Source organism: Eleginops maclovinus, chromosome 14 (assembly GCF_036324505.1).
Source record: "Eleginops maclovinus isolate JMC-PN-2008 ecotype Puerto Natales chromosome 14, JC_Emac_rtc_rv5, whole genome shotgun sequence".
Lineage (NCBI taxonomy): Eukaryota > Metazoa > Chordata > Actinopteri > Perciformes > Eleginopidae > Eleginops > Eleginops maclovinus.
Window position 1 is genome coordinate 4,112,612 of NC_086362.1, and position 25,904 is coordinate 4,138,515.

Below are 25,904 nucleotides of genomic sequence, written 5' to 3' on the forward strand. Positions count from 1 at the left end.
CTGTTTCATTTCCATCCCGCCTACTCAGTGCTTCAACTTCAGAGCTTCCTCAATAGAAACTCACTGTGTTGATCAAATTGAACAAGTGTTATTTCAGAACAAATACACACCAAAAGTTTTAATAGCAGATATATATGACTAGGGAACATTGATTTGCCGTTAAGTGTACAGAAGGCTGTTGGCAGACCTCTGAAATATACCCTAGTAGTGACCGACAGAAGTGGAATTAAGAATGGGGACACTAGTTACATTCATAAAAAAACAGCAACTCAAGCAAAATGGTGTGAAGCATAGATGGAGTTAAAATAACAACTCCGGGGCCAACATAATTCCTTGATCAATGCTAACATTGTCGGTGTAACTGAGCTTAGCAAACACCAGAGCTTAAATGTCGACACACATTGGGCCAGATATTTCTAGTTGTTAAGGATAAACAAGAAACAAGCCTACCTTCCGAAGCAAGAAATCCTCCCAGTTTTATGTCCTGTTGAAAAAAGAACCACACAAAATAATGAGATGTTTTCCAGCAGCTTTGAAACTAGGCAGGGGTTATTAAGAACTTAAGAAGGATTTATGGCTAACATGAGACAATGGCATTCAAACAATCCACAAGGAGGGATCCTACTTGTGAGGGTTTATTGTCAGCTACTCTACTTCTGACCTGCACAAATATATATCAAGTCAAGGTGACAGTTTGACCCAGCTGTTTCTCTGTCGGTCAAAAAAGGCGACAGGTGTGTTGTGTGTGTGTGACTTTGTTTTGTCCCTGCATCACATCTCTTGATCCTTGACCCAGATTCCATTGTCTTTGGATGTGGAGGAGCAATGTGATCCCACTGGTAAGCCTCAAGGCATTCAATAATGATCTCAGAGTCATATGGCCCAGACTTAAGGAGCCAATGTCCCCTTGAGGGGTTTTGCTTCGGACTGGCAAGAATCTAGATGCCTCCGGGTCTAGATCATTGATTTTATAAAACTTGCTAGGGTCAAATCTTTACAGGATAAATGTCAAAAAACTGCTCACCATACACATATGCTGCAAATAGACATAAATAATAATAATCAAAAGTGTAAATTGCATGACCCGTACATAAATTATGGAGGATAAATGACGAATAAAAAAAGATAAATTGAAAAAACAATCGTAGGGAATAAAAAACAGGTCGTTAAATCCCTAAAATGTCTAGACTTTTGATTACTTATGTGTTCCTGACAGCTTCTGGGGTTATATGAGGAATCATGAGGTACACATGCCACTCTCAGACATGTAACACAGAAAGGAGGAGGGAGAGGCAGGACAGTAACAAACGAACAGCTGATGTCTGCGGACGTCTAAGCTTAAAGGTGAGAGGGATTCAGCAGCAACACCAGCATCAAAACAGTGGATGACTCCTGGATATAAACGGGGTTTTCTCTGTGCGTTTTTCCTCATAAACCGTGCAAAAAGTAAGTGATGTGCAATCTATTCCATTCGACAGGTGTACATGTTTGAAGGAATTAGCACATTAAGGTGATAGAATGGCAGTAGTAGCTAATCTGTGTCTAGTTGGCTGGGATTTGACAGAAGAAGAGCAGAAAGAAGAGGAGTTTTATAGGGAGGTAAAGGAAGCAGAGGAAGGAGGAAGATATGTGGTGGATGACGAGCAATTGAGGGAAGGAGCGCTTGATGAGGAGACAAATTACGGGGGAGAGGAGCAACAGCAGCAATTTGCAGTGCAAATCAGAGAACATGTGAGAATAATTGAGGATGCGAACATTGAACAAAACCAAGGAAGTTCAAGAGGAGGACACAAGACAAGAACAAATAAGGAAGAGGAAGCTAAGAAGTTGACAGCTAAGAAAGAAACTAGATTCAGAGTTGATCAGGAAAAGCTTCAAAAGGAAGAGGAAGGGTCTTCTGTTGGTGGGGAAGCAGCACATTCAACGGACAAAGAAGCAGATGCTAATTACGAAGATGTGGTGAAGATTTACAGCCAAAGTGATCATCCCACAGAGCTTTTCCGCACTTTGGCAGAGTTCAGGGACTCTTCTCTTCTCACTGACCTTATTTTGAGCACAGTGGATGGGAAGACTTTCAACACACACTCTCCTGTCCTGGCTGCTGTTTGCTCCCATATCCAAGAGAGACTTATTCAAAGAAGTGTACATAGAGTTGATGAGAGAAAAGATCCAAGTGTTGGAGTCCAAATGTGGTCCATGTCTCTGGGTCCCGGGGTGGATCATGTTGGATTAAAAGCAGTTGTGGAGTTTGCCTACACTGGAATGATTTCATGTTTGAACATGAGCACTTTGCACCAGATAAAGACTGCAGCTCAAACATTGGGTGCTCAAAGAGTTATGGATCTCTGCAGAGAGGAAGAGGAAAAGTCCACAAAAACTGAAGGGCAGAAAAAAGAGGTGAAAATGTCAGCAGCAGAACAAATGAAAATCAGCCTTCAGTCCATCAAACGCCTGTGCATGGAGAGAGTGGGCTGTGATGTCATTCTGGAAGCTCATGGGGGATCTTTTCATGGTGAGTACAAAAGACTTTTTACAATGTCTAAGACGAAATATCTTTCCTAACATATGTCTATTTAAGAGTCCTGTTCATGTTAGCTGGGATTATAATCTGTGTAGTGTACTTATTATTATCCATCCTTCAGTCCACAGAGTCATCCTGGCTGTCTGCACTGACTTCTTCCGTGGCATGTTCACCTTGGGGATGATGGAGACCTTTCAGCCCCGCGTGACCCTTCCCTTCGTTTTGGCCTCAGAGCTGGAGGTTCTGATTGACTGCTCTTACAGCGGGACTCTCCCCCTCAGCTGGAAGTATGTTTTTGAGATCACCTGCACCGCTCTCCAGCTCCAATACCAGCCGGTCCTCTCCTTGTGTCTTAACTTTCTGCGTCAAGAGATAAATCCTCACTCCTGCCTGGATGTGGCATCTTTCGCAGAGGCCTACGAGATGCCGCAGCTTCTTGAAGTCGCAGATGATTTCGCCCTGCTGGAATTCCCGAAAGTTGCACGCATCTCAAAGTTCATGGACTTGCCGGCCAAAAACCTCCTAAAGTACGTGACGAGTCCCTCACTCTGTGTTTCATCTGAGCTCGTTGTATTCAAAGCGGTCGTGGCATGGATCCAAGCAGAGCCCAAAACAAGGTTGAAGTTTGCTAAAGGACTAATGAAAACCATCCACTTTCCCCTGATGACGGACAAGGAATTCAAAGAGGTCAAATCTCTGACCATGTGGTCTGATCGCAACCTGTCACAGCTCTATGAGGCAATTCTTGAGGAATTCCGCTCCAAACAGAATGATTGCCGGATCTATCAACCGAAACACAGTCTGGTCTTGATCGGGGGTGATCAGATCTCTGAAGACCTGCGGGGACGCAGCATCAGCAGAGAACTCTGGATTTTGAACTCCCTAAGGACTTATACAGGGCTGAAAAAGGCCTTGGAGTGGAAAAAGTTGGCAGAGATGCCCGAGCCAGAGAGGTTCAGTCATGAGGTGGCAGTCCTCAAAGGACAACTATACGTGTTTGGAGGCAAGAACTATTACGGCATCAGCGACAACCTGAACTCGGTTCTAAGGTGAGAGAGGTCACAGTGACAGTTGTGAAAACATGTTCTAATGCATGTATACTTATTTTTGTCTCATTTATCCATGTCTGTAGGTATGACCCTCTTCAAAACAGCTGGGAGAACCTGACTGAAATGCAGAAAGACAGATGCTCTTTCTCTGTGGTCGTTCTGGATGGAATGATATATGCCATTGGCGGACATTGTGACCCTGAATATATGGAGACTGTGGAACGATACTGCCCCACTAAGAACTCTTGGAGGTACGGTCGAAGGAATGTAGATAATATATATAGGAAGGGTATAGTGTTGATTTACCAACTACTGACTCAATTATGTTGATACATCTAGCTTTGAGTAAGGGATCAGTTTTAGAAAGAGGTTTGCAGCATGCAATTATAACCTGACACTTCACGATATTTGAAAAATGTCTTCTCTTTCAGCTTCACATGGCCCTTGGATCTGCCTCTGACTGGCCATGTAGCAAAAGTGTTTCAAGGCAAGATCTTTATTTCAGGAGGGCTGAGCAGCAACTTCCAATATCTATCATCGATGTTTCTGTACCACCCAGAGACAGGAAGCACTTATTTGGCAAACATGATTAAACCTCGAGCCCATCACTGCATGGAGATCCTGGGTGAACGTCTTTTTGTCGCGGGTGGAATCACTGCAGATGATAACATGACTGTGGTTGACCTGCTAGCTTGTGAGGTATACAATCCAGTGGCTGACTCCTGGACTGCTTTCACATCTCTACCGGTGCCACATGTAGGAGCAGGAGGAGCAGTTCTGGAGGGAAAGTTTTATGTGCTGGGTGGATACAGTCAGGAGGACTTCAGCGAAACTAAGTTGGTGCATCGTTATGATCCCACCAGGAAGAGATGGGAGAACATGGGCAAGATGCCTGGTCCGAACAGTGACATACAGGCTTCTGTGCTGTGTTTGCCACCACATTTGAGAATGTAAGATATTGTGAAGTTTAAGGGCCATGAAACAATATCACAGAGGAGGAGGGTGACTTTCCAAATAGAATTCACAAGATTAAAGTCTGAGACATTCACTGAGGTTAAGGTGGTAAGTGTTGGTTTAAAACTGCTTAAATATACTGAGAATTTAAAGGAAAACGTGTTGTAAAAAGTATTGTATATGTAAGTATTTGATATCCTTTTACACAATACATAAATCAAAGTTGTAGGCGTGCAAAAGGTTTGATTATGTGTAATGTAGTGCATATTGGTGCTATATGTTCAAAGTAACTGAACAGTGTTAAAAAGTGCAGTGATGCAATGATTCCTGTCACCAGGAAAAGAAACAATGTAAGAGTTGGATTGGCATTTTCTCTTCTGAAGTAAGTTTATTAACAGTTTCAATAAAATGTTCTTGAAGATTACAAACGTGCAGGTATTTTTGTGGGTTTTTTTCACTCAAAGATTGTCTGCCCTATGCTTTGCATCTCTTCAGTTTAAAACCACGACACAATGCTTTGTTTCTTATCCTTTACACAGGGAAGAGAAGAAATCCACTGAAGGTTGTGTGTCCGTTCATGTTGTCGAACACTCTGCCGTTATCCCACAGCTCCATGTACACCTTGTCACCAGCAGCCAACTGCAGCACAACAGCATTACTGCCACTGTCCGAGCCGTCGGATGAAGGGTACTCGTAGGTTGAAATTTGACTCACGCCATTCTTCATCAATATGGCCCCCATTACATGTGTGTTGTAGCCATAGGTACTGAAGCTTAAGAAGTAGAGACCATTCACTGGTGCTGTGAAGATTCCTGCAACAGAACAAACACACAATCATTTTAAAGGGTGATTCAGGAGGCAAACCTTAGTGTGAGGATCCAATAAGTGCCCTTTTGCAGACATTTTGAGCCCTTAACGCACACTTTACCACGAGTTAGTCTGAGGTAATTACCCACAATTCAAAGCATTGTGACGTTAAACAGATGTTGGCCAGGGGAAGCCCTAGGCGTCTTAAGAAAAAGGTAAACAAGGAGGACTGGCACATTGGGGTTCAGCCTAACATACAACAGACAACACACAATAACAAGTATTTAAGACTTAAAAATGTACTGGAAATCAGAGACAACCAATCTAGTTAACACACCCTATTTATATGTACAGTGGGGCAAAAAAGTATTTAGTCAGCCACCAATTGTACAAGTTCTCCCATTTAAAAAGATGAGAGAGGCCTGTAATTGTTATCATAGGTATACCTCAACTATGAGAGACAGAATGAGAAAAAAAAATCCAGGAAATCACATTGTAGGATTTTTAAAGAATTAATTGGTAAATTCCTCGGTAAAATAAGTATTTGGTCACCTACAAACAAGCAAGATTTCTGGCTCTCACAGACCTGTAACTTCTTCTTTAAGAGGCTCCTCTGTCCTCCACTCGTTACCTGTATTAATGGCACCTTTTTGAAGTCGTTATCAGTATAAAAGACACCTGTCCACAACCTCAAACAGTCATACTCCAAACTCCACTAAAGCCAAGACCAAAGAGCTGTCAAAGGAGACCAGAGACAAAATTGTAGACCTGCACCAGGCTGGGAAAACTGAATCTGCAATAGGTAAGCAGCTTGGTGTGAAGAAATCAACTGTGGGAGCAATTATTAGAAAATGGAAGACATACAAGACCACTGCTAATCTCCCTCGATCTGGGGCTCCACGCAAGATCTCACCCCGTGGGGTCAAAATGATCACAAGAACGGTGAGCAAAAATCCCAGAACCACACGGGGGGACCTAGTGAATGACCTGCAGAGAGCTGGGACCAAAGTAACAGAGGCTACCATCAGTAACACACTACGCCGCCAGGGACTTAAATCCTGCAGTTCCAGACGTGTCCCCCTGCTTAAGCCAGTACATGTCCAGGCCCATCTGAAGTTTGCTAGAGGGCATTTGGATGATCCAGAAGAGGATTGGGAGAATGTCATATGGTCAGAAGAAACCAAAATAGAACTTTTTGGTAAAAACTCAACTCGTCGTGTTTGGAGGAGAAAGAATGCAGAGTTGCATCCAAAGAACACCATACCTACTGTGAAGCATGGGGGTGGAAACATCATGCTTTGGGGCTGTTTTTCTGCAAAGGGACCAGGACGACTGATCCGTGTAAAGGAAAGAATGAATGGGGCCATGTATCGTGAGATTTTGAGTGAAAACCTCCTTCCATCAGCAAGGGCACTGAAGATGAAGCGTGGCTGGGTCTTTCAGCATGACAATGATCCCAAACACACCGCCAGGGCAACGAAGGAGTGGCTTCGTAAGAAGCATTTCAAGGTCCTGGAGTGGCCTAGCCAGTCTCCAGATCTCAACCCCATAGAAAATCTTTGGAGGGAGTTGAAAGTCCGTGTTGCCCAGCGACAACCCCAAAACATCACTGCTTTAGAGGAGATCTGCATGGAGGAATGGGCCAAAATACCAGCAACAGTGTGTGGAAACCTTGTGAAGACTTACAGAAAACGTTTGACCTCTGTCATTGCCAACAAAGGGTATATAACAAAGTATTGAGATGAACTTTTGTCATTGACCAAATACTTATTTTCCACAATCATTTGAAATAAATTCTTTAAAAATCCTACAATGTGATTTCCTGGATTTTTTTTTCTCATTTTGTCTCTCATAGTTGAGATATACCTATGATAAAAATTACAGTCCTCTCTCATCTTTTTAAATGGGAGAACTTGCACAATTGGTGGCTGACTAAATACTTTTTTGCCCCACTGTATGCTTAATTATACTGTTAGCAGTTCAATAGTACATTTCCTTTTGAACAAATTAGCATTAGTCCACCACAAACAGAAAAAAAACCCTGCATTTTTTGGCACCATCATTGAAACGGCTGCAAAGCGCTGTCCTATTCCTTTTTATACTATCTCAAGATCTAGCCTGTCAGGTTAATGTAGAAAGAAAAAAAAATCTGCACGAGAAAATTGCAAATTCTTCTCTGTTTGTTCTTGTTTGAAATACCAGACGTGTTCAGCCTTAGGACACAGTGGTTTTGAAGAAGAATTTCAGCCACAGTCCTACGAATCTCACTAAGGAGTTGTGACGGGACAACCCTGACAAACATGTTTACTATAACTTAAAAGAATCTACGCATCATTTAGGAGCTCACGGTACCTGTATTTGGGTCATAACCATTGCCAGTGTTTGAGAAGACCCTTTTGAAAATCAGGGCCTTGTCGGTGCAGGGTCCTTTGTAAATCTCTCCAAAGTTTGACAAAGAGGCAGAGAATGCGATCTGAGGGCCACCTGTGGAGCGTAGGAGGAAAAAAAGAGTATAGAAAATGCAAATCAACATATTGAAAGTATTATCTTTATGTCGATATTATCACCAGACTATCTGCTGTGTTAAATACAACATCTCACCTTTAGCACTGTTCTGTTTTAGCTTATCAATCTCCTCGTCTGTGGCATTCAGTCTCATTTGCAAGCCTAGAAATAAAGAAATTAAAAATAAACGTTTGACAAGAAAATCGCATACATTACTAACAATAGGTGTTAAGTTGTATCTGTATGTATCGCATACCTTCATTCTCTTTCTTCAGTTTGTCCACTTCAGCCTTCTGTCTCGTCACCTCGTCCACAGTCGCGTTGAGCTTGGCCTCCAGAGCTTCAAAATCATTCTGCCGTCCTTCTACCCCTTTAAGTTTTTCATCCAATTTCTTGATAAGTTCCAGTTTATCCTTCATCAACTCAATGATATCAATGTCGCCTCTCTGTCCAAACCCTGGCTCCACAAACAAGAGTTCCAGGAGGGTCAGAAGACACATCACCTTCAGCTCCATGTCCTCGATTTAGAAACCTGTAGTATCTTGGATATTCTCCTTGCAGTTTCTGGAGGGTGGCTTTCCACCAGTGGCTTTTATCCTGTTCAAGGGTATTCTTGGGTTTCAGTGAGTATGCAGAGTTGAGGCCCTCAGGGACCCCAGTTCTAGTCGGGTCCCAACATGCCTACTGGGAGGATTTAGTGAGTGTGTTGCCAATAAAATATCAGATGGAAATGTGTCAAAGGGGACTTGAATTAATGTACATAGTGTTCATAGAGTTATACTTCATATAATTGTTATGTAGTTTAGTTTGGAGTCTATAAAATAGAAAATAACACTGTAGGTAATGTCCATATAACATGATAAACTGAGCTATGAATAGTAACTATAATAATAATACATGTATTTTATAAGCGCTTTTTCAGGTGCTTGCTTTACAGAGGTACATAAAAAAAGACAACAATAAATAAAGTCAGATTAAAATCGAGCAAAGTATCAAAAATCACACATTAAAAGCCAGTTTGAAGTTTCTTGAAGGCGGTGAGGTCAGTGCAGTCTCTGATGGGTTGGGGGAGTGAGTTCCAGAGGGAGGGGGGCAGCGACGGATAAGGCTCTGTCCCCCCAGGTTCGGTGCGGGTGGGGATGGAAAGGAGGTTGGCTTCTGATGAGTGGAGGCAGCGTGAAGGGGTGTGGCGCTGCAGTGCAGCAGGTCTGTGAGGTAGGAGGAGGATCTGGTTGTTGAGGGCTTTGTGGGTGATGAGGAGGATCTGGAAGTGGATGCGTTGTGGGACGGGGAGCCAGTGGAGGTTATGGAGGACGGGAGTGTGACGGGAGTATGATATATGTATGTTCTGTTAATGGGCATCCTTATACTGTGTACCATTTTTTTTTAAACGTACAGAATAATCACATGGTTCTGCACGTAAACACCAGACAAAGTCATGGGTATTTATATCAGACAAAATGAACATTTAGTGGGACATCAAAGTGTATCAATCAGTAATCAAGTGCAGGGATTAATATCATATTGTGAGAAACTGCTGACAGGTAATTAATATTGTTTTGGATAATAAATATATACAGTAGCATCTAGTATTCAGGGTCGTAAAAATAATCAGATTTTTTTGTAGATCTATCGACAAAAAAATCCTATAATTGAAACCAAATATTTGAAAACACAACCGTTTTTTAAGCCAAACCACATTTACAAAACCAAAGAGCATTCAGTTACTAAAGCCTAAAGTGCTGGGGCAATCGTAGCAGACACGCCCGTATGTCAGTAACAGCCCCGGGCAGTTTTCCCATAGTCTCCCATCGCTGTGTGATCGGTTCAAACCTGTGGATCAGTCCAGACTCACTGTAATCGTCCTGGCAGTATCCTCCAAGAACAAAGATTTTCTCCTCCAGGACGACTGAGGCTGCACCCACATGGGGAACAGGCAGTGAGGCGAAGGCAGTCCAGGAATCAGCCACAGGATCGTACACCTCACAGGCCGGTTGGTCGGTGTAAAACGTCCCTAGGTTACGCACACCACCGGCGACGTAAAGATGGCCTCGCAGTGGCTCCATGCAATGCTGGGCCCGATCATGGGTCATGTCGGACAGGTAGGTGGTTCCTCTCTCTGGGTGGTACAGGAACATGGAAACCAAACACGTGTACTTACAGTTGAAACCTCCAGAGATGAAGATTGCTCCATCTAGGACAGTGGCAGCGTGGCCGCTCAGAGACTGGTCCAAGGGCTGCACAAAGCTGGGAAAAATCAAAACAGGGATGTAGTGGAGTGGAATCAATCTCAGTCCATACTCATTTGAACTCTTTTAACCTCAGTTTTAGGTGATTTTACACTACATAGTTATGAAATACTATACTTAATTACTTCTAATAAATACTGCACATTGTTCCTTTAATAAAGACAGTATGCAATGCCAACATTCGAAAGTTTTTGGGATATTCTATTTCACATAGTGACGAAGGTAACACAGGTTTCAAAGGCACTGAAACATTCAGTATTTGAGAGAGTGAAAGTGATGACATCTGCTGGCCAACATTTGGTATTGCAGTTGTATAGAAGGAGAGAGAGTTAACATACAAGGGAACTCCCAGCTTTCATCAATGAAATTTTATCTATATTATGAACATTGGCCCACTTTTAAATAGTATATGTCTACGTGTCAATATTACACTCAATTTAGCTGAACAACAAGTTTAATAAACCATGAAGATACAAACTCAGAACAGCAAGTACATTCACTACAAATAAGCCAAACCATTGTATGTATACATATACCTGATATGTAATTTTGGGCCTACATCTTCTCTAGGATTTAGGATACTTTGGAAAGAGAACTGACGCTTTTAAGATTCAATGCTTCAGATAACTCGTTTTCTTTAAGCAAAACCTCAGTAATCTTACCTCCAGAAGTCAGTGTCTGGGTTGTACACTTCAACGCTGTCTACGTTGGTATTGATCTCCTTATCTCCACCAATGGCATAAAGACACCCCTCTTGTACCACCACTGAGAAGTTGCTTCTAAACTCCTGCATGTCAGCTAGCCTCTTCCAGCTGTCCTGCACAGGGTCATAACTGGCATGTGTGCGATGAAGGTAGAGACGGACAGAGTGAGACCAGTTCTGTGACAATATATTATTGAAATTATGAAAAAGGATATTTGCAATTACCTGTAGGCGGATCTCATGATGTCATCCTTGGTGTAGTAGAAACAGCCTCCAATCACGTACAACCTTCCGACCATTGCTGCGACTCCATGCCTGAACTTTGGCTTGTCTGGCATCTCACCCAACCTCCTCCACTCCATCGCCTTCACCAACCCTGTGCCACTGCGTAGGGAGTTGGCAAACCAAAGTTCCTTGTTTGGTATGCGCTGACACCCATCTGGGTTCAGCTGGTCTCCCCCAACCACAACCAGAGCGTCTTTGGGATGCCGGACCCGGCATTGATCCTGGGTTTCGGGAAGGCTAAAACCAAATTCCTTGAGTGCTGAACCATAGAGTTCCACCTCCTTGTTTCCAAAGCACTCTATGCGCAGGTTAATGGCTCTGACCTCCCTGAACTCTCGAAAGGTCATGAGGGGGAACCGTACTCCGCTCATAAGTAAGCCAGCCTGGCTCCATCTCTCCTCAGGATCAGCTTCAACCCAGGATATTACAGCTCTGAACACAGCCAACTCTGAGGGCACGCACAGATCATCGCAGCGGATGATGTCCAGCAGCTTCTCTGCCGGTAAGTCCTGAAACTTTGGAGTGACTGACACCTCCCAGAAGTTCCTCAGTACAAAGTCATTGGCTTCCTCGAGCAACTCTGTCATCTCGTAGGCTTCAGCAAAAGAGGCCACGTCAAGGCAGGAGCTTGCTTCCATTTCCTGTTGCAGGAAGTTGAGGCAAAGTGATAGGGCAGGCTGGAATTGAAGCTGGAGGGCCGTGCATGTCATCTCAAAGACACAGTCCCAGCTAAGTGGAAGCATGCCATTGTAGGAACAGCTGATCAGAACATCTAACTCAGATGCTAATAGGAAGGGAAGGGAAATACGGGTTTGATGTGATTCTCTCATACCACAAGTGAACATGCCACGGAAGTATTCACTACTTGCTGCCAGGATGACTCTGTGGACTGGGGACAAACAAAAGAAGAGTCTAGCAAATGGAATCATTAATGAGAAAACCTACCAGGAAATGTTATCATTGTCTACTCACCATGGAGTACAGCACCGCCCACCTCCAAAATCACATTACATCCCACTCTGTCCACCCACAACTTTTCAATGGACTGAAGAGTTATCTTCATCTGTTCTAGGGCTGAGATCTTTCGCTCTTCCTTCTTAGGACTTCTACCTTCTTTCGTCCTCTCCTCTTCGTTGCAGAACTCCAGCAATCTAGGGATGTCCAGTATTTGAGCTGCAGCCACAATCGAGGTCCTGCTCTCTTTGTTACAGGACAATACGGCTCCAGTGTAGGCAAACTCCAAAACAGCCTTCAGCCCAACAAGATCCACCTCAGGAGATAGAGACACCGCCCACCTTTGGTCGTCATCATTTTGTATTCGTTCTCCATTTCCGTCCCTCAGCCTCTGTTGGATAAAGGAACTGATTGCAGCAAGGATAATGGAGTGTACGTTAAAGCTTTTTCCATTATGAGTGGTCAGAGTTAGGTCAGTCAGAAGAGAAGAATCCCAGAATTCCTTCAAGGCCTTGAATATCTCGTTTGGATAGGTTTCACTTCGGTATGTGTGGACTTCCCCAATTCCTTCATCCCCAGATGTGTCCTCAATTCCTTCCTCACTGCCACTCCTCCTGTCCTCGGACCCCTCTTTCTTTCCCCTCCCACTTGTCAGCCCCATCCTGGAGTCATTGAAGGCCACAATGCTCCTCAGCTCACGGTTGTCCTGTTCAATCCCTTCTTGGCCACGATCTTCAATTGCTCTTCTCCTCTGCTCTTTCTCTCTCCTCCATCGCTCTTCCCATTCCATTGGAAGGTTAAACCTAGTAAACTCCATGTCTGCGGAAAGGCTTGACTTTTTATGTAACTCCTTCCTACAGTTCTTAGAATTACTGATGAAATACAGCAAAATACGTTATCTTGAATTCCTTTAAACCTTAACCTTTTATGTAACCTTTGTCTGCCTCCCCAGATCTCTCTGTCCCACTCTTATCTACCCCCTCTCTCTCTCTCTCTCTCCCTCGGATTCAAGTTTGCTCACTGCAAAACAAGCAGCTATTCATAGCAACTGGGTCAGAGAGATTCGGTTTCAGCTGAATCTTGGCCTTAACTCATTGTAATGTTCATCAAGGAAGAACATGGGGAACAAAGTACAGGACAGATTTTTCAATGTAGAGGTTTTCAAGAGTGGAGAAATTCATTGAAATAAAGATCCGGTAATGTAACCCTTGGAGAACTTTGCATCATACATCCCACTCAATGTCCAAAGGAAACCTTATGAACACGTTGGTGGAAAAGCTTGACATTACTTGATCAATTTGCTGTTCTCTATCTCCACAAAATCTTGGTTTTTTTTCTCACATACAAGTCACCAGCTTTTAAAGGGCTAAGCAAGACAGGGAGATTTAATTGCAATAGACTGAAGAATAAGTGGCAACTGTTGACCTCGATGAGCTTAAAGAACAGCAGTCGATGGAAATGCACATCAAATTGAATCGTCAAAAGCTTGTAGTTAAAATGTCATACATTTGCATGGAAAACTGGATACAGTCCAACAAGTGCTGGCATGCACTCTGCTTATCAAGGAGGAGATTGGGATTAATGTCCACCCCACATGAACAGTAGCTTGACTTTGAGGTTATTAAAACACAAGACAATGGACAAATTATAATAAGGAAGCAGGTCTGGTGTTTCATCGCTTCTGTTTTTTCAGCTTTGACCTTTGGTATGCAATATTTTTGACAAATTGTTAACCTGGACCTTTTATAAATGGATGTCTTCACTGTCAGTAAACAGTCATTCCAATACATTTTACAAGTGCCTTTCATGCTGAAGAATGGACAGACTCTCAGTGATGATTGCTCTGTGTTTGCTGGTCTATCACAATGCCAGGCCGGAGTTGTTGGTAGATATGGATTCTCTCCAGAATTTAAACCAAGTTGTAGAAGCACCGGCCATATTGACCACAAACTCAACAGGAACCCTTCCAAGCTGTGAGCAACCCATCTACACAGTGCTGAAGGGGCTGGGGGCTCTGGAAGAAAAGCTTGCCCTGGAGGAAACAAACAAAAAGCTGGAGGCCAGTGAGAAGAAGCTGTCTGCTCTCGACAGCAGGGTGACTGAACTAAGTTCAGTGGATCAAGGTACTTAAGTACAATTTTCTTAACTGAGCTTTCTGGAGTCTCCTGTAGTGTGTAATATAGGTATTTGTGAATGTAAATGATCTGCATACGATCCAATCCCAATTACTATGATTAACTCTGAAATTTGTGATATTTTGTTTGTCTCTCAGGAAGGCCTCGGGTTGCATTTTCAGCTGCACTTCCACAAGATGGCAACATTGGTCCTGTGAATGTCCTTTACACTCTCATGTACAAACATGTCAAAACATTGGAGAACATTACAGCCCAGTCTCAGGTCAGTATTCAATGTCCTACAGTTCAACTCTTTCAACTAATATTTTGTCTTTTCCACTCTCTCTTTCTGTTATTTCTCGGCGGGTTATTTTACAGCACCGGTGCAAGGAGTCTATTTCTTCACTTTCACTTCCTTCTGTTGGTCTGGTAAACAAGACTGTGGTAGCAGTTTGTACCTAAATGAAAGCAAAGTAGTGTCATGGTATAGTAGTGATGATTATAACCCCCACTCTGGTTCTAACAGCGCTATCTTGCAGCTGCAAGTTGGAGACAATGTGAGTGTTCGTCTCTGGCATAATGCAATGATTGGTGATAATCAGCATAAGTACTGCTCCTTCAGTGGACTTTTGCTTTTCCCTTTCTGAAAAAAGAAAGAAATGAGTGGGATTTGGATCAGATCAAACGTTTATTAAGGTTAAAATTTATGTTGTTTGTTAGTTAAAAACGGGAATACAATCCTTTCTTTTTTTTTACCTGATTCGTGTTGGAGCGCAGTAGAATCGATAAGACTTGTAGAATTCATGAACCAAAAATATAGCTTTGTAACAGTCACGTTAAAATGCTTATATTCTGTACTAATTAAGGATTACTTAAGCATATGATTGCCAATATTTATCGATACCTTTGAATCATAATGTACAACATGAACCATCGTATACTTGTTTTAATTTTTATTGTTGACGACGGTGCACTGCCTCTGAAATGCACAATACAAGTTCATATATTGGAAAAACATTGAAAATAAATGCACTTTTAGGTACACTGTTAATTAAAACACAGAGTCTCCTTCATCTTGCTCATGTATTCACTTCAAGGAAATGAAAAAAAGGAAATGTTATAATGCCAACTTAGAAACTTCATTGTGCAGTCAAAGAAAATATGAACTCTTCAGATAAAATGTAATGATAGCTAAATGTATTTAGGGTGCGTGTGACCGTTCTAAACAGCTACCTCTACTTCCTTGGCTGGCTGCTTGTTTTATGTTAAGAAAAGGCAATAGAGCATTCTTCTACTCTTGAACATATTATTTCAAATGTGTCTGATATGCAGCAAACATAATATGGTTAGTATGGAACTCGCTACCCTAACTAAATACATAGTGTTTAAAGGCAACTGAAAGGTAAAAATACCATAAGAAATACTTCTGACATTAAACGTTTGAATGAAATAAATGAAAGTAAAATAACCTTTAAAAGAATAATCTTTGCATAATTGATGTTGTTGCATATCCAAAAAGTAACATTTTACTATATGGCACATACAGTGTTCATCTTTGGAAGATATTAAGAATCATTTCTTGTTTTTTATATCGCACAATTTGAAAGCCAGAAACAAAGGATCTCCAAAATTAAAGTATAATATCAAGTGTTAAAGCCTTCAATACAAGGCTGTTGAATACACATGGGGATGTGTTACAAGGCGTGTGTCACAACATCTGATTGTGTTAGGGGTATGTTAAAGTGCTTCTGAGATACAACTCCATTCAAAATCATCTCAGGGAAAACGCACGAGTATTTATGGCACATTCCAAAGTGTCGCAGACCATTGGTTTCAGGTGTACTCATTTGAAGGTGATAAGGTATTCTGGGTAGGCCTGGTCATCGTGGAAGATCACGAACATGGAGGGATTCTGCAGGTTATCCACACAACTGTCGAAGCAGTCCGTTTTGTCTGAGCCTCGAGGAGGGGGGGCTTTCCAACGACAATCGCCGACGGTATAGCGACCGGTCAGGACTTTAGCCACGTACAGCCTCTTCATGCCTGTCGCGTCTGCCGGGGAAAAGCTATTGGCCGAATACGCCGCGTTGACTGCAAAGTACACTCCCTTTCCATATGCAGCAGCTGTGATAGAATTAAAATAAATAAAAGGCACATGTCAAGTTCTTATTCAAAATGTGATTTCTGAATTATACGCATGATGTCCTAACATTTTCGACACTGAGCTCAAGAGTCGACAAAGCCGCTGTCCCAGAGACCTGCTGTGACCCCCCGCTGTATAATACGCGCTGCACTCGAATTGAAGTACTCTTGCTGTTGCTCTCATATTGCAAGCACTATCTGTTCCTGCAGTGGTTAACTTGTCCGCTATCTCCCACTCGTGTGAGTCTCTAAGAAACTGGCCAGCTTTAACAAAATGCCTTTTCTCCGTTTTCTCCACGCATGAGTTTTACAGTTACAACGAGGTAGTCAATCACATTTACTTATGAAGCACATTTAAAAACAAGGAGCTAGAATACGAGAGTAGGAGGTCTGCAACACAGGAGGAACCCTGCCCATTTAGGGCTTTATACAAAGTTAATTCTGAAGCGTATTGATTTTAAACTCGCCATGGTGATGGTTCTTACTGAAGTCCAGCGGTTTCCCAGTCAGTACATGTAGCTTGTGCCAATTCCTCCACCTTCTTTGCCTTTAAACGTTTTACTTCATTTATTTTCAAGGCGTAAAGCTTTCCAGATACATCACGAGCGTTAACGGTGACAGCCTGATGCAGACAGACGCTTAGCATGTTAGAATATTCCTTACCATGTTTTCCTGCGTAGTTCCTGTCAAATTTGCCCGTTTCAATGCAATTGCACGAGTCTGCTGATGTGCCATGGTAGAGATATTTTTCCCCATCCCCGTCTTTGTCATTCTTGGCTAACAAACGTTGCTTGAACACAGTATAGCCATACCACAGGTAGATGTTTTGCACTCGTTCAATCTGAGATCAGAGACAAATCACTTCATTACTTATTCTTCTCTATTCTGTACCGTAGGTGCTACTTACATACTCGCAGAAGTAGGAAGAGCAAAAGGTGTAAATAATAGAATTGAATTCATTCAAAAGGCATGTTTTTGTGTCATCATACTCACTTTGTGAATGTTGTATTTTGCCGTTTGGAGGAAACCCTTGGCTATTTTGTCGTACTCTGAAGAGTTACGTTGCAACTCCACCTTTTTAAAGTGTGCATTATGCATAGGTTCCCAATGTGCCGGCAACACTAAGGCTGAAAGAGAAGTGAAATAAATATGTTTTTAACACATTTATTTACAAACAAAAAACATGAAGAAAGTGTATGTTCCTGAAACCAAACATACTTGTGTCGGAGTCGTTCCTTTTCACTTCGTAGGTGATGCCTGTGAGCCTGTTAGTGGCTTTATTTTCCTTCAGGTTCACGGACACCTTTAGTCCGTCTGGTGACGTGATGTCCGCGAAAACTTGATTCTTCTCGTGAGCCTTCTCCAGAATGTAGTTGTCCTGCAGGCTCAGCTCGCGCCAGACTTTATTTACATCATGAATTGACCACTGGACTTCAAGAGCTAGCATTGCTTCTTTTTTATCTTGGATGTCTTCGTTGAGTGCTTTTTTGATTGCTTTGTTTATAAGATCGATGATGGTCAACACGTCCTCTTTCAGGCCTTTCAGCACATAGACCTCTGTTCCTGACCCTGAGCGATCTCTAGCTTCACCTCTGGCAGCGTTGTCTGCTCCGTTCCCATTCCCACCCTCAAAACTTGGACGTTTCCTGTATTGGAGGCTTACTCCTAAGACTTTGACTTTTGCGTGCACTGCCTCCCTCTCCATGTCATCAAGCCTGGAGAAATCCTCCACATCCACGTCTTTCTCTAGCAGCTGGTTCTGAAAGATCCCCTCCAGATTTCTCTTCATGGTCCTGATGATGTCCGGACCACAGCCAATCACACTGATCACAGCTGGAGGTGGCTTTGAGGAGGCAAAGATTTTCCCTTTAGGTGTTACAGTAGTTTTTGTTCTTGTCTCTTGCCACTTCTTCAGCATTTGTCTAGCTTTTTCTGAGCAAGAAAAACAGACACCGGATAAGATAGTCTTCACGTCTTACATCCACAACACTTGTCCCCTTCATTTCATGACCCAAAATGACTATTTACCAACATAACTTTTGGGTTTTTTGATGAAAATGAAGTCTTCTGCATGCTAAGCTGACACATTTACAACGTAACTTTGAAAGTTGTATCAAATGAGGTGTTCGGTCTATCAATCGGATCCAGAAATAACTTGCATTTTTGTCAACCTCGTCCCTATTGGATGTCAACACCATTAGGTTCACTTAAGGAATTCTTCATTTTAGTGACAACTAAGTTGTCACTAAAATGCAGTGACTAGTAATAGTCCAAAAAGTTACTTTTGGACTATTACTAGTCACTGCATTTTAACTTCCTTACGCTAGATTTAGCCAGCTATAATACATAGTTAAACTTTTAGTTGGAGCTCTATTTAGATTTATATTATTGACTAGTTAGACAATTATTTTAGTAGTTGTTATGCTTTTATTTTGAAGGCACGTTTGGGCACAGTGATTGACCCACAGGAAAGGCTAAAGGAAACAAATGAATAGGAAACTGTGTTAATTGTATTTTGGATCATGGAAACAAATGGAAAAATGGAGATTGTGGTCTGAACTTGCATAACTGGTGCCTCAGCTGCAGTTTTACTTTAAGTTAATTATCTGTTTATTTGTATATGGTTTTGGCCGCTACACTTAAGATTTTCTTTTAATTAAACGTATTTCTTAGTATTTAAAAAGTGTGTCTTCCTATAAATAACCATTAGGGATGATAACAACAAAGTAAAAGCTTTTCATTTAGAAATAGTGATTGTTTACATTGAATTTGGGACTGTTAAAATAGTCATTTGGGACGCCTGTCCTGCATAAAGTATAACATTTTCCTCCCTTATGAATGAAAACAAACCTCTCAGGCCTAGGTGGCGAGTGGCTGTTTGTCCAAAGCGGTTCTCCAGCTCTGATCTGCAGAAACATAAGAGAGAAGAACTTTGAAACAAGGGTCTCTGACGGGTCAAACAATGCAACCTGTGCTACAACACAAAACACCAGGAGTGAGATTTATATCTGACCTGAAAGCCTGAAAGACCGATTGCTTGAAGATGACAATGCGGATAAGGTTAAGGCAATTTGGTTTCAAGTCCATAATAGCTGAGGTCATGCCATCCAGCAAGGCTTTACATGCTTTGCTCAGGTCCATTTTAGCTGCACCTGATGGGATATAAAGACACCAATGACGATAATTATACTGCTGCAGTGACCTTTATTTTGAAATGTGTCAAATTTGTGACAGTGCTTTCTGACTTGGAAATTGTACGGCCCTTTTTATTTTATTTCAGGTGTTATATGTATTTCTTTGTGAGATTTCTACTCAAGTTAACTAGCTATAAGTAATTGAGAAAATTGAGGCGTTGAACATAATGCACAGTACACATTAACACACACACACACACACAGTACTAACCAGTGTTTACAGCAGGGAAGGACACGGAGCTGTAGCCTTTGCTTTCACACTGCTTCAGTATCTTTGTGCAATTCTTACGAAACACTTCATGTTCACGCCTAAAACTGGCATGTATGATTTCCTTGCAGGCAAGCAACCCGGGTCCTGTAGTACACATGAAGTCTGTAGGAATTCCGGCTGGCAGAAAAAATATAAAAGACATTTAAAAAAACATCATGTTGGATTGTGTGATAACATGCTGGTTGGTAATAATTAAGCAAAAATATGCAGCACACATTTTAAGAACAGCTCTGTGATCTAACTCGTCTCTGTCCTACTGTTAGCGTTGGCCACTTTGAGCTTACCTTGTGCCAATTGTGTTTGGACACTGGGCCCCGCTGCAGTCAGAATGGCTTTGGACACACCTGTGGAGTTTTAAAAACACACTTTTACTCTACTGTCTCTTGTATGAATATGTTGTATAAAAAGCTTCAAAAATAACACCAGTGTGAGGTCAAAATATTTAGAAATCACACCAGCTTGGTTGTTGGAGAAGTCAGTTGTGTTGATTATGACCTCGGTGCTCTCCTTAGTGATGTCACCAACGACCATCTGAAGCTTGACTCCGCCCAGCATGGCCGTGACTTCATCGTTATTTGCGGAGATATGGCGATAAAAGGAAGCTGTCATGTCAATAAAATAAGAAAGTTAGTCGTACGAATATCTTCCAGCGCCGCTCGTGTCGCAGCCTTTTACAGCAGCTTCTACTCAACGCTGAGTCCTTTCTATCTGTTCACGATTTATTTGTATTAACGGCAAACAGTGCCAGCTACCTCTTCAATTGTATATGTTTTTTTTACTATGGTGTACTTAGCTGCTTTTTGTTCTTGTTTTTTATTAATAATAACACATGAATACTTACAGAAGTCTATTCTCTTCACTTTATCTGCTGTTAATAATGCACATACCTCCGTTGCGGCACAAATAAAGGAATTCTGATTCTAATTCTGATGTAAAAGCAGCTTGTAGTTGCCTGTAAGCATTAACTCTAACAGTGTTAATATACTCGTGGGTAGCCTATTTAAAGAATATCTTCTCTTTTGCAGCCTTACGGGGTTTGTTACAGCCCTAGAGATTATGAAAAAACAAGCAGTTCAAAAATTAAAACAGTATTCACAATAACCTTGGTCTGGGTCAGCATCGTTTGTGAACCCTTTGAGATGCATGGTGTCCTGGCAAGACTGGAAGGCCTGGAAAGACAGTGTATATGGTGTTATTCCAGGTCCACACGCGAAAAGAAAAAGCAGCTGTATTACGTTTTGTTACCAGGCATACCTTGCTAGAATGGGTGGATTGCACGACAATACAGACTAAGAAAGATGTTCCAATGACTCGGTTATGTTCAAATTGACGGACCTCCTCCATCATTACCCTGGCTGCCACACTCTGAGGAAAACGTAGAGCAGCACCGACCCCCAGCACAGGGAGAGCCACTGAACTAAAGCCACGCATCTGACAGGAAGCCAGCATTTTTCTGATGCCCTTTCTCAAGACCTGGAAGATTCAAGCATTATCAAGGTCAATACAGCCCTTAGTTTTAATGAGGAGGAAAAACTAAACAAAGGCATACAATGTAGTTGCAAATAAGTCGCTTGGCTTTACCTGGACTGCAGTTCCGTGTTGGTTATTATCCCAGGGAGTGAGGTTGATGAATAACACTGCAGGTAAGCCCTCAACCAGGATTATGTCACCAGGAATCGTTGCTCCTCTTGCTTCCTGATGAAACTTTGCAGTCAGCTGAGGTCCTACCATTTTGGACAAAATACTTCCAACACGGGTAGAATGAGGATCATGGCCAAACATGGGGGACACAAAGCAGTCCACCTAGAAGAATACAATAATCGAATGACATCCAATTTAGGACTTAAACAACTGTTTTCTGTTTAAATATATCACTACCCAGCAATTACAGCAGATCAGCTTGTGAAACATCCTTAATCAAGTGACCAAAATTACATTAATGCATCATCTTGGCGTAGTTGCTCACCTGCTGGGTCTCGATGGTTCCCTGAATGATCTGTAGATGGACACCCCCTCCAGGAGCTCCAGCAGTGGCTCCTCTTGCTGCGTCTTGGGCAGCAGCTTCCATCTGAAACCCCAGATCACTTGGTGCCCTGTTTCCGGTACCTGTCCCTTGGAGAAGGCGATCACATGCATCCTGCATGGACCTCACCACCTCTCCTCTGTTATCAATCAGGATGATTCTTTTAAGACTTCTCCCTCCCTGGCTGCAAAACTCCTTTACAGCAGTTACAATAGCCTCAGAACACACAGTGACAGGTACACCAAACACACCTGAGCTGATACAAGGCATAGCTATAGACCTGAACTCCATAATCTCTGCTAAGTTCAGAGCAGACTGGACAGTTTTCTCCAATAACATCTTTTCTTTACCACCTGATTTTCCACCTACAGGCCCAACAGCATGAAGCAGTTTCTTGCAGTTCAGGTTCCCCCCTGTGGTCACTACCACTTCCCCAGTGGGGATTTTTCCAGTCTGATTTACTATAGCTCTGCTTTCCTTCTGCACCTGAGGGCCACCTGCTTTAGACAGCGCTGCAGCGACCCCTCCACCATGGTCTAGATCTTCGTTGGCAGCATTCACCAGGGCATCAGCTTCCTGTTTGGTGATGTCACCCTGACAGACAATGACCTGGAGCCCGTCACGAAGGCTGTAGCTAGCAACTGTTGTGTTTACTTTACCTGATCTTGCATCAGATGCAAAAGTCTGTCGAGTAGCGTAAGATTGTTCTTGAAGCTGTACGAGACACTTCTGAGAACGAGCATATGTTAAAATGTTGTCTCTTCCAGAGCTGCTTTCAATATACCTCACTGCTCCTGGCAATTCAATGGTAACTCTGCCCTTAACGATGGAGTCCAGAAATGGCCTCAGCCTGTTCCTGACCTCAGTCACTTTGCCAGATGGACCTTCCAGCACCATTGTGGGTCCAGAGGATGATATTAAAGGACAGAAGGTTACCCCTGAATGATCAAAACCATGCAGACGCAGCAATTCTGGTAAAACAGGTACTAACTCTGGGTCAGGGAGATTGACTTTGCCCTCTATGCTTGCATGATCCAAAATAAACTGTATGACTACTTCATTTAGCTCTTCAACCTCTTTGGTGTGGCCAAGTAACCACACACTGCTGTCAGGGCCATAGACGACCTGAGCCCTGTATTGCCCTTGGTTCATCTCTTTTGTCTCGGATTTAAGTTTTTCCTTTAACTCAGATGACACAGCGGAGCAGTAAGGAACATCAATCTTGACTTCCTTGAATTTTTCCTGCAGTTTTGTTACTGTGTCATTCAATTTATCAGCAGAGAGGCTGAAGAAACGCAGCTCGGTTTCACGTAAGTCTATTTCCACATTGTCACTAACCCCTAATTGTCCAAGCACCCCTGGACCTCCGTATATATTTCTCAAGAAGGCCAACAAATGTGGCCTCATGTCAGAAACTGTCCTTTCAAACACCAACTTCTCCTGATCAGAAATCCAATCTTTAGCCTTAAGAATGTCCTCGACAGATCCTTCCAAATGTAACTGACCTTGAACTCCCCGTGTGACCTTCACTTCTGGAAAGTCTTTTGGCAAAGTTTGCTCAATCTCTTTCCAGATGAGGCGGAGCTTAGCCTCGCCCAGTCGACAAATGCTGGTTTGCCTCTCAAGTAACCGTGGCCCTTGTTTACCAAGCGAGGCACCTACATCCATCAACGTGGCGTTCACCTGAGAACGCTGCCCAACAACAACAGCCATCCCATTCTCGCTGTACACCTTAACGTCACCGGTGGTCTGAAGAGAGTTCCTGGACTCAAGCAGAGCTAAAACTTTGTGAGAGTCCACCTCACAGTGGCACAGGTAGCCACCAAAGAGTTTGTCAACCTCTGCTTTCCAATTTTTGACATAATCTACAGCACCAGGTTGAGCTGAACAGCTAACTAAAACCCTCCCTTCCTCTGGGTACAGCTGAGCAGAGCATGCCAAAGAGACTAGTTCTATCTCCAGTCCTTTCAGAGCCTTTGGGCATTCGTTCAGGAACTGTAAAAGGTAAGCGTCAGGTCGTATTTCATATTCTTCAAGTGTTAGCAGGCTTGAAGTAAGAATGGGCGGCTCCTGATGGAAAGACATCAAGTTTAATTTTTAAAACAGAACAGTTTTATGGCAGTTCAATCAACCAGAAATACAAATACAAAATCATTGTCCATTGTTCCAGTAAATGCTTGTAAAGCAATTAAAAATGCAGCATTGTTTTAATACAACCAATAAACTACTATCCATGTGTGCAAACATTGCTATTTCGGAAGACTTTCCACACTGACCTGTGATGAAGTTGAGTCCACTTTTGGGCTATCTAACTTGGGGCTTTCTCGCACAATCAGCACCAGACGATCACCGGCAAACTCTACTTCATGTTTAGACTTCTGCAGGATGTTTTGCTGATCTGAGATAGCAAAAAGTAGACTTTGTAGGCCCTTTGTCTTGAAAGCATCCCCAAAAAGAGATGTCAAAATCAACTAAAAGATAAACGCATCCATCAAGAAACACTAAATAATCAAAACAACTGTACAAAGAGAGATAGAAAGAACACAACGAGATGGAAGCATAAAGAAAAAGAAACAAAACAACAATGATATTAAAGCATCTACAGACCCGAAAGCCCAACAGAACCACAATGAGATGCAAAACATCAATAAAGACACACAAAATTACACAAAGGGGTGCAAAACAACCACACAGAGACACCAAACACCCACACAAGGATGCACCATGTATATATTCTGTATCTGTATGTATTTTTGTTTTTAGATTTTTATTTTAAATGTGTGTTTCATATATTCGTACATCTTATGTTATCTGATCTGATCTTATCGTCTCTTACTATGAACTACAGCGGGACAAAAATATCCATTAAGGGATGCAAAATGACCATTAAGACAAATAAAGGATTTTTAAAGAGACAAACAACTACCAAAAAGAAAGCTGAACAACTAAAAGGAGACACCAAACACCCACAACAGGATGCAATATGAACGACAGAAAGACAAAACATAGACTAGATTTAGGACAACTGCAAACAGACAATAAACAACCACAAGGCGGTGCCAAACGACCAGAAAGAGATACCAAACGCCCATAAAGGAATGCAATTTGAACACCTGAGACAACGCAACCATAAAGGAATGCACAACAACGATAGAGACATGCGGGAAACGGAAGGAGAGGAGGGGCAAGCCAACTATGAGATCGAAATCTGACGTAAGATATACACATTCACTACAAAGACATGCACAGTGACGATGAGAACACGCAAAAACAACACAATACCATGCACACATAACTATGCAAAGCCACAAGCATTAACAAAAAACGGTATAACATGCTGAGTCCAAGGAGCAGGATGTGAAAGTGAAACTAAAATGATAGGAGTGACAACGTGTATGTACAGCACAGTGCGAAAAAGAGTAATATCGACACTGAAAAGGTACAGATGTGGCTCAGTAAGCGGAAACATAAGTGTTTAATTAAAAAGCCGAAAGTATGGAATGAGATCAATGTGTTTACAGAGCAGCCATACTTTCACTTTCGCCAGCACAAGCCTACGTAATGTGAGGGATTAAACAATGACTGCATTGAATAGATAAGACTTTTACAATCTTACCTCCTCTGTCTCTAAACGCAATGCGGTACACTTCATTCTCTTGGTTTGTTATCGAACCGCATTCTCCACCTCGTGATTTGCGACGATTCCGAAAGTAAAGTTCTACCCTTTTTCTCCGTTCTCCGTCCAGATTGGGACACTCGAAGTAAACGGGATACCGGAAAGAGTCATCCATACTACAACCAGTTGATACACTCAGTTAATCAAATATATTGCACCACTGTAGGCCTTGATTAGATCAATTAAACACTGGTGTCACCGGGTCGGACGCAGTCGTATCGAGTGCAGGCTCTGGGTTTCCTTTCCGGATTTATACATGACGTCACAAGCAAGAACCAGCGTGACTGCCATAAGCCTTCCCACTTCAAGGTGTGGACCATTATTAAAGGTACACATTTATTCAAAAAAGAATCTAACATTTGTGTAGAAAGCCCTACAGAACAACATGTGTTTATTTTTAGTTTAGGGGTTTGAAATGCTTTGTACCAGATTCTAGCACTTTGCTCATTTCCATCTT

At 42.3% G+C, this 25,904-nt stretch overlaps 4 protein-coding genes across 4 annotated transcripts; 1 reads left to right on the forward strand and 3 right to left on the reverse strand.

The window, feature by feature from the left end:
• Positions 1-1,285: 1,285 nt before the first annotated feature.
• LOC134876109 (kelch-like protein 33) lies at positions 1,286-4,952 on the forward strand. Its single transcript, XM_063900964.1, has 4 exons — positions 1,286-2,512; positions 2,643-3,570; positions 3,654-3,821; positions 4,002-4,952. The coding sequence occupies exons 1-4, from the start codon at positions 1,519-1,521 to the stop codon at positions 4,522-4,524; spliced, it is 2,613 nt and encodes an 870-aa protein (XP_063757034.1). The 5' UTR covers positions 1,286-1,518; the 3' UTR covers positions 4,525-4,952.
• cbln11 (cerebellin 11) lies at positions 4,905-9,461 on the reverse strand. Its single transcript, XM_063900967.1, has 4 exons — positions 8,093-9,461; positions 7,933-7,998; positions 7,684-7,815; positions 4,905-5,336 (listed from the first exon to the last, which is right to left on the reverse strand). The coding sequence occupies exons 1-4, from the start codon at positions 8,349-8,351 to the stop codon at positions 5,056-5,058; spliced, it is 738 nt and encodes a 245-aa protein (XP_063757037.1). The 5' UTR covers positions 8,352-9,461; the 3' UTR covers positions 4,905-5,055.
• A 68-nt stretch (positions 9,462-9,529) lies between these two features.
• On the reverse strand, positions 9,530-13,115 carry si:ch211-63p21.8 (kelch-like protein 33). The gene is made up of 4 exons (XM_063900965.1): positions 12,046-13,115; positions 11,014-11,962; positions 10,748-10,918; positions 9,530-10,083 (listed from the first exon to the last, which is right to left on the reverse strand). The coding sequence occupies exons 1-4, from the start codon at positions 12,842-12,844 to the stop codon at positions 9,564-9,566; spliced, it is 2,439 nt and encodes an 812-aa protein (XP_063757035.1). The 5' UTR covers positions 12,845-13,115; the 3' UTR covers positions 9,530-9,563.
• A 1,962-nt stretch (positions 13,116-15,077) lies between these two features.
• Positions 15,078-25,690, reverse strand: LOC134875884 (protein mono-ADP-ribosyltransferase PARP14-like). Its single transcript, XM_063900599.1, has 15 exons — positions 25,388-25,690; positions 24,048-24,169; positions 21,715-23,841; positions 21,330-21,551; positions 21,003-21,221; positions 20,851-20,917; positions 20,204-20,350; positions 20,033-20,092; positions 19,689-19,865; positions 19,297-19,435; positions 19,134-19,189; positions 17,502-18,215; positions 17,277-17,410; positions 16,947-17,124; positions 15,078-16,265 (listed from the first exon to the last, which is right to left on the reverse strand). The coding sequence occupies exons 1-15, from the start codon at positions 25,560-25,562 to the stop codon at positions 15,985-15,987; spliced, it is 4,818 nt and encodes a 1,605-aa protein (XP_063756669.1). The 5' UTR covers positions 25,563-25,690; the 3' UTR covers positions 15,078-15,984.
• Between the last annotated feature and the right edge of the window lie 214 nt (positions 25,691-25,904).

Bases quoted from the DNA above. Each gene is read 5' to 3' on its own strand.
- cbln11 (XM_063900967.1), bottom strand. From the start codon at position 8,351: ATGGAGCTGAAGGTGATGTGTCTTCTGACCCTCCTGGAACTCTTGTTT. The intron at 7,999-8,092 runs GTATGCGATACA...CTTTATTTCTAG, and splicing joins ACTGAAGAAAGAGAATGAAG to GCTTGCAAATGAGACTGAAT. The intron at 5,337-7,683 runs GTACCGTGAGCT...GTTCTGTTGCAG, and splicing joins TGGTTATGACCCAAATACAG to GAATCTTCACAGCACCAGTG.
- LOC134876109 (XM_063900964.1), top strand. From the start codon at position 1,519: ATGGCAGTAGTAGCTAATCTGTGTCTAGTTGGCTGGGATTTGACAGAA. The intron at 2,513-2,642 runs GTGAGTACAAAA...TCCATCCTTCAG, and splicing joins TCATGGGGGATCTTTTCATG to TCCACAGAGTCATCCTGGCT. The intron at 3,822-4,001 runs GTACGGTCGAAG...CTTCTCTTTCAG, and splicing joins CCCACTAAGAACTCTTGGAG to CTTCACATGGCCCTTGGATC.
- LOC134875884 (XM_063900599.1), bottom strand. From the start codon at position 25,562: ATGGATGACTCTTTCCGGTATCCCGTTTACTTCGAGTGTCCCAATCTG. The intron at 19,436-19,688 runs GTTAGTACTGTG...ATATCCCATCAG, and splicing joins CTTCCCTGCTGTAAACACTG to GTGCAGCTAAAATGGACCTG. The intron at 19,190-19,296 runs GTCAGATATAAA...ATGTTTCTGCAG, and splicing joins TCGGTCTTTCAGGCTTTCAG to ATCAGAGCTGGAGAACCGCT.
- si:ch211-63p21.8 (XM_063900965.1), bottom strand. From the start codon at position 12,844: ATGGAGTTTACTAGGTTTAACCTTCCAATGGAATGGGAAGAGCGATGG. The intron at 10,919-11,013 runs GTAATTGCAAAT...CACACATGCCAG, and splicing joins ATCATGAGATCCGCCTACAG to TTATGACCCTGTGCAGGACA. The intron at 10,084-10,747 runs GTAAGATTACTG...GATTTTTCCCAG, and splicing joins CCAGACACTGACTTCTGGAG to CTTTGTGCAGCCCTTGGACC.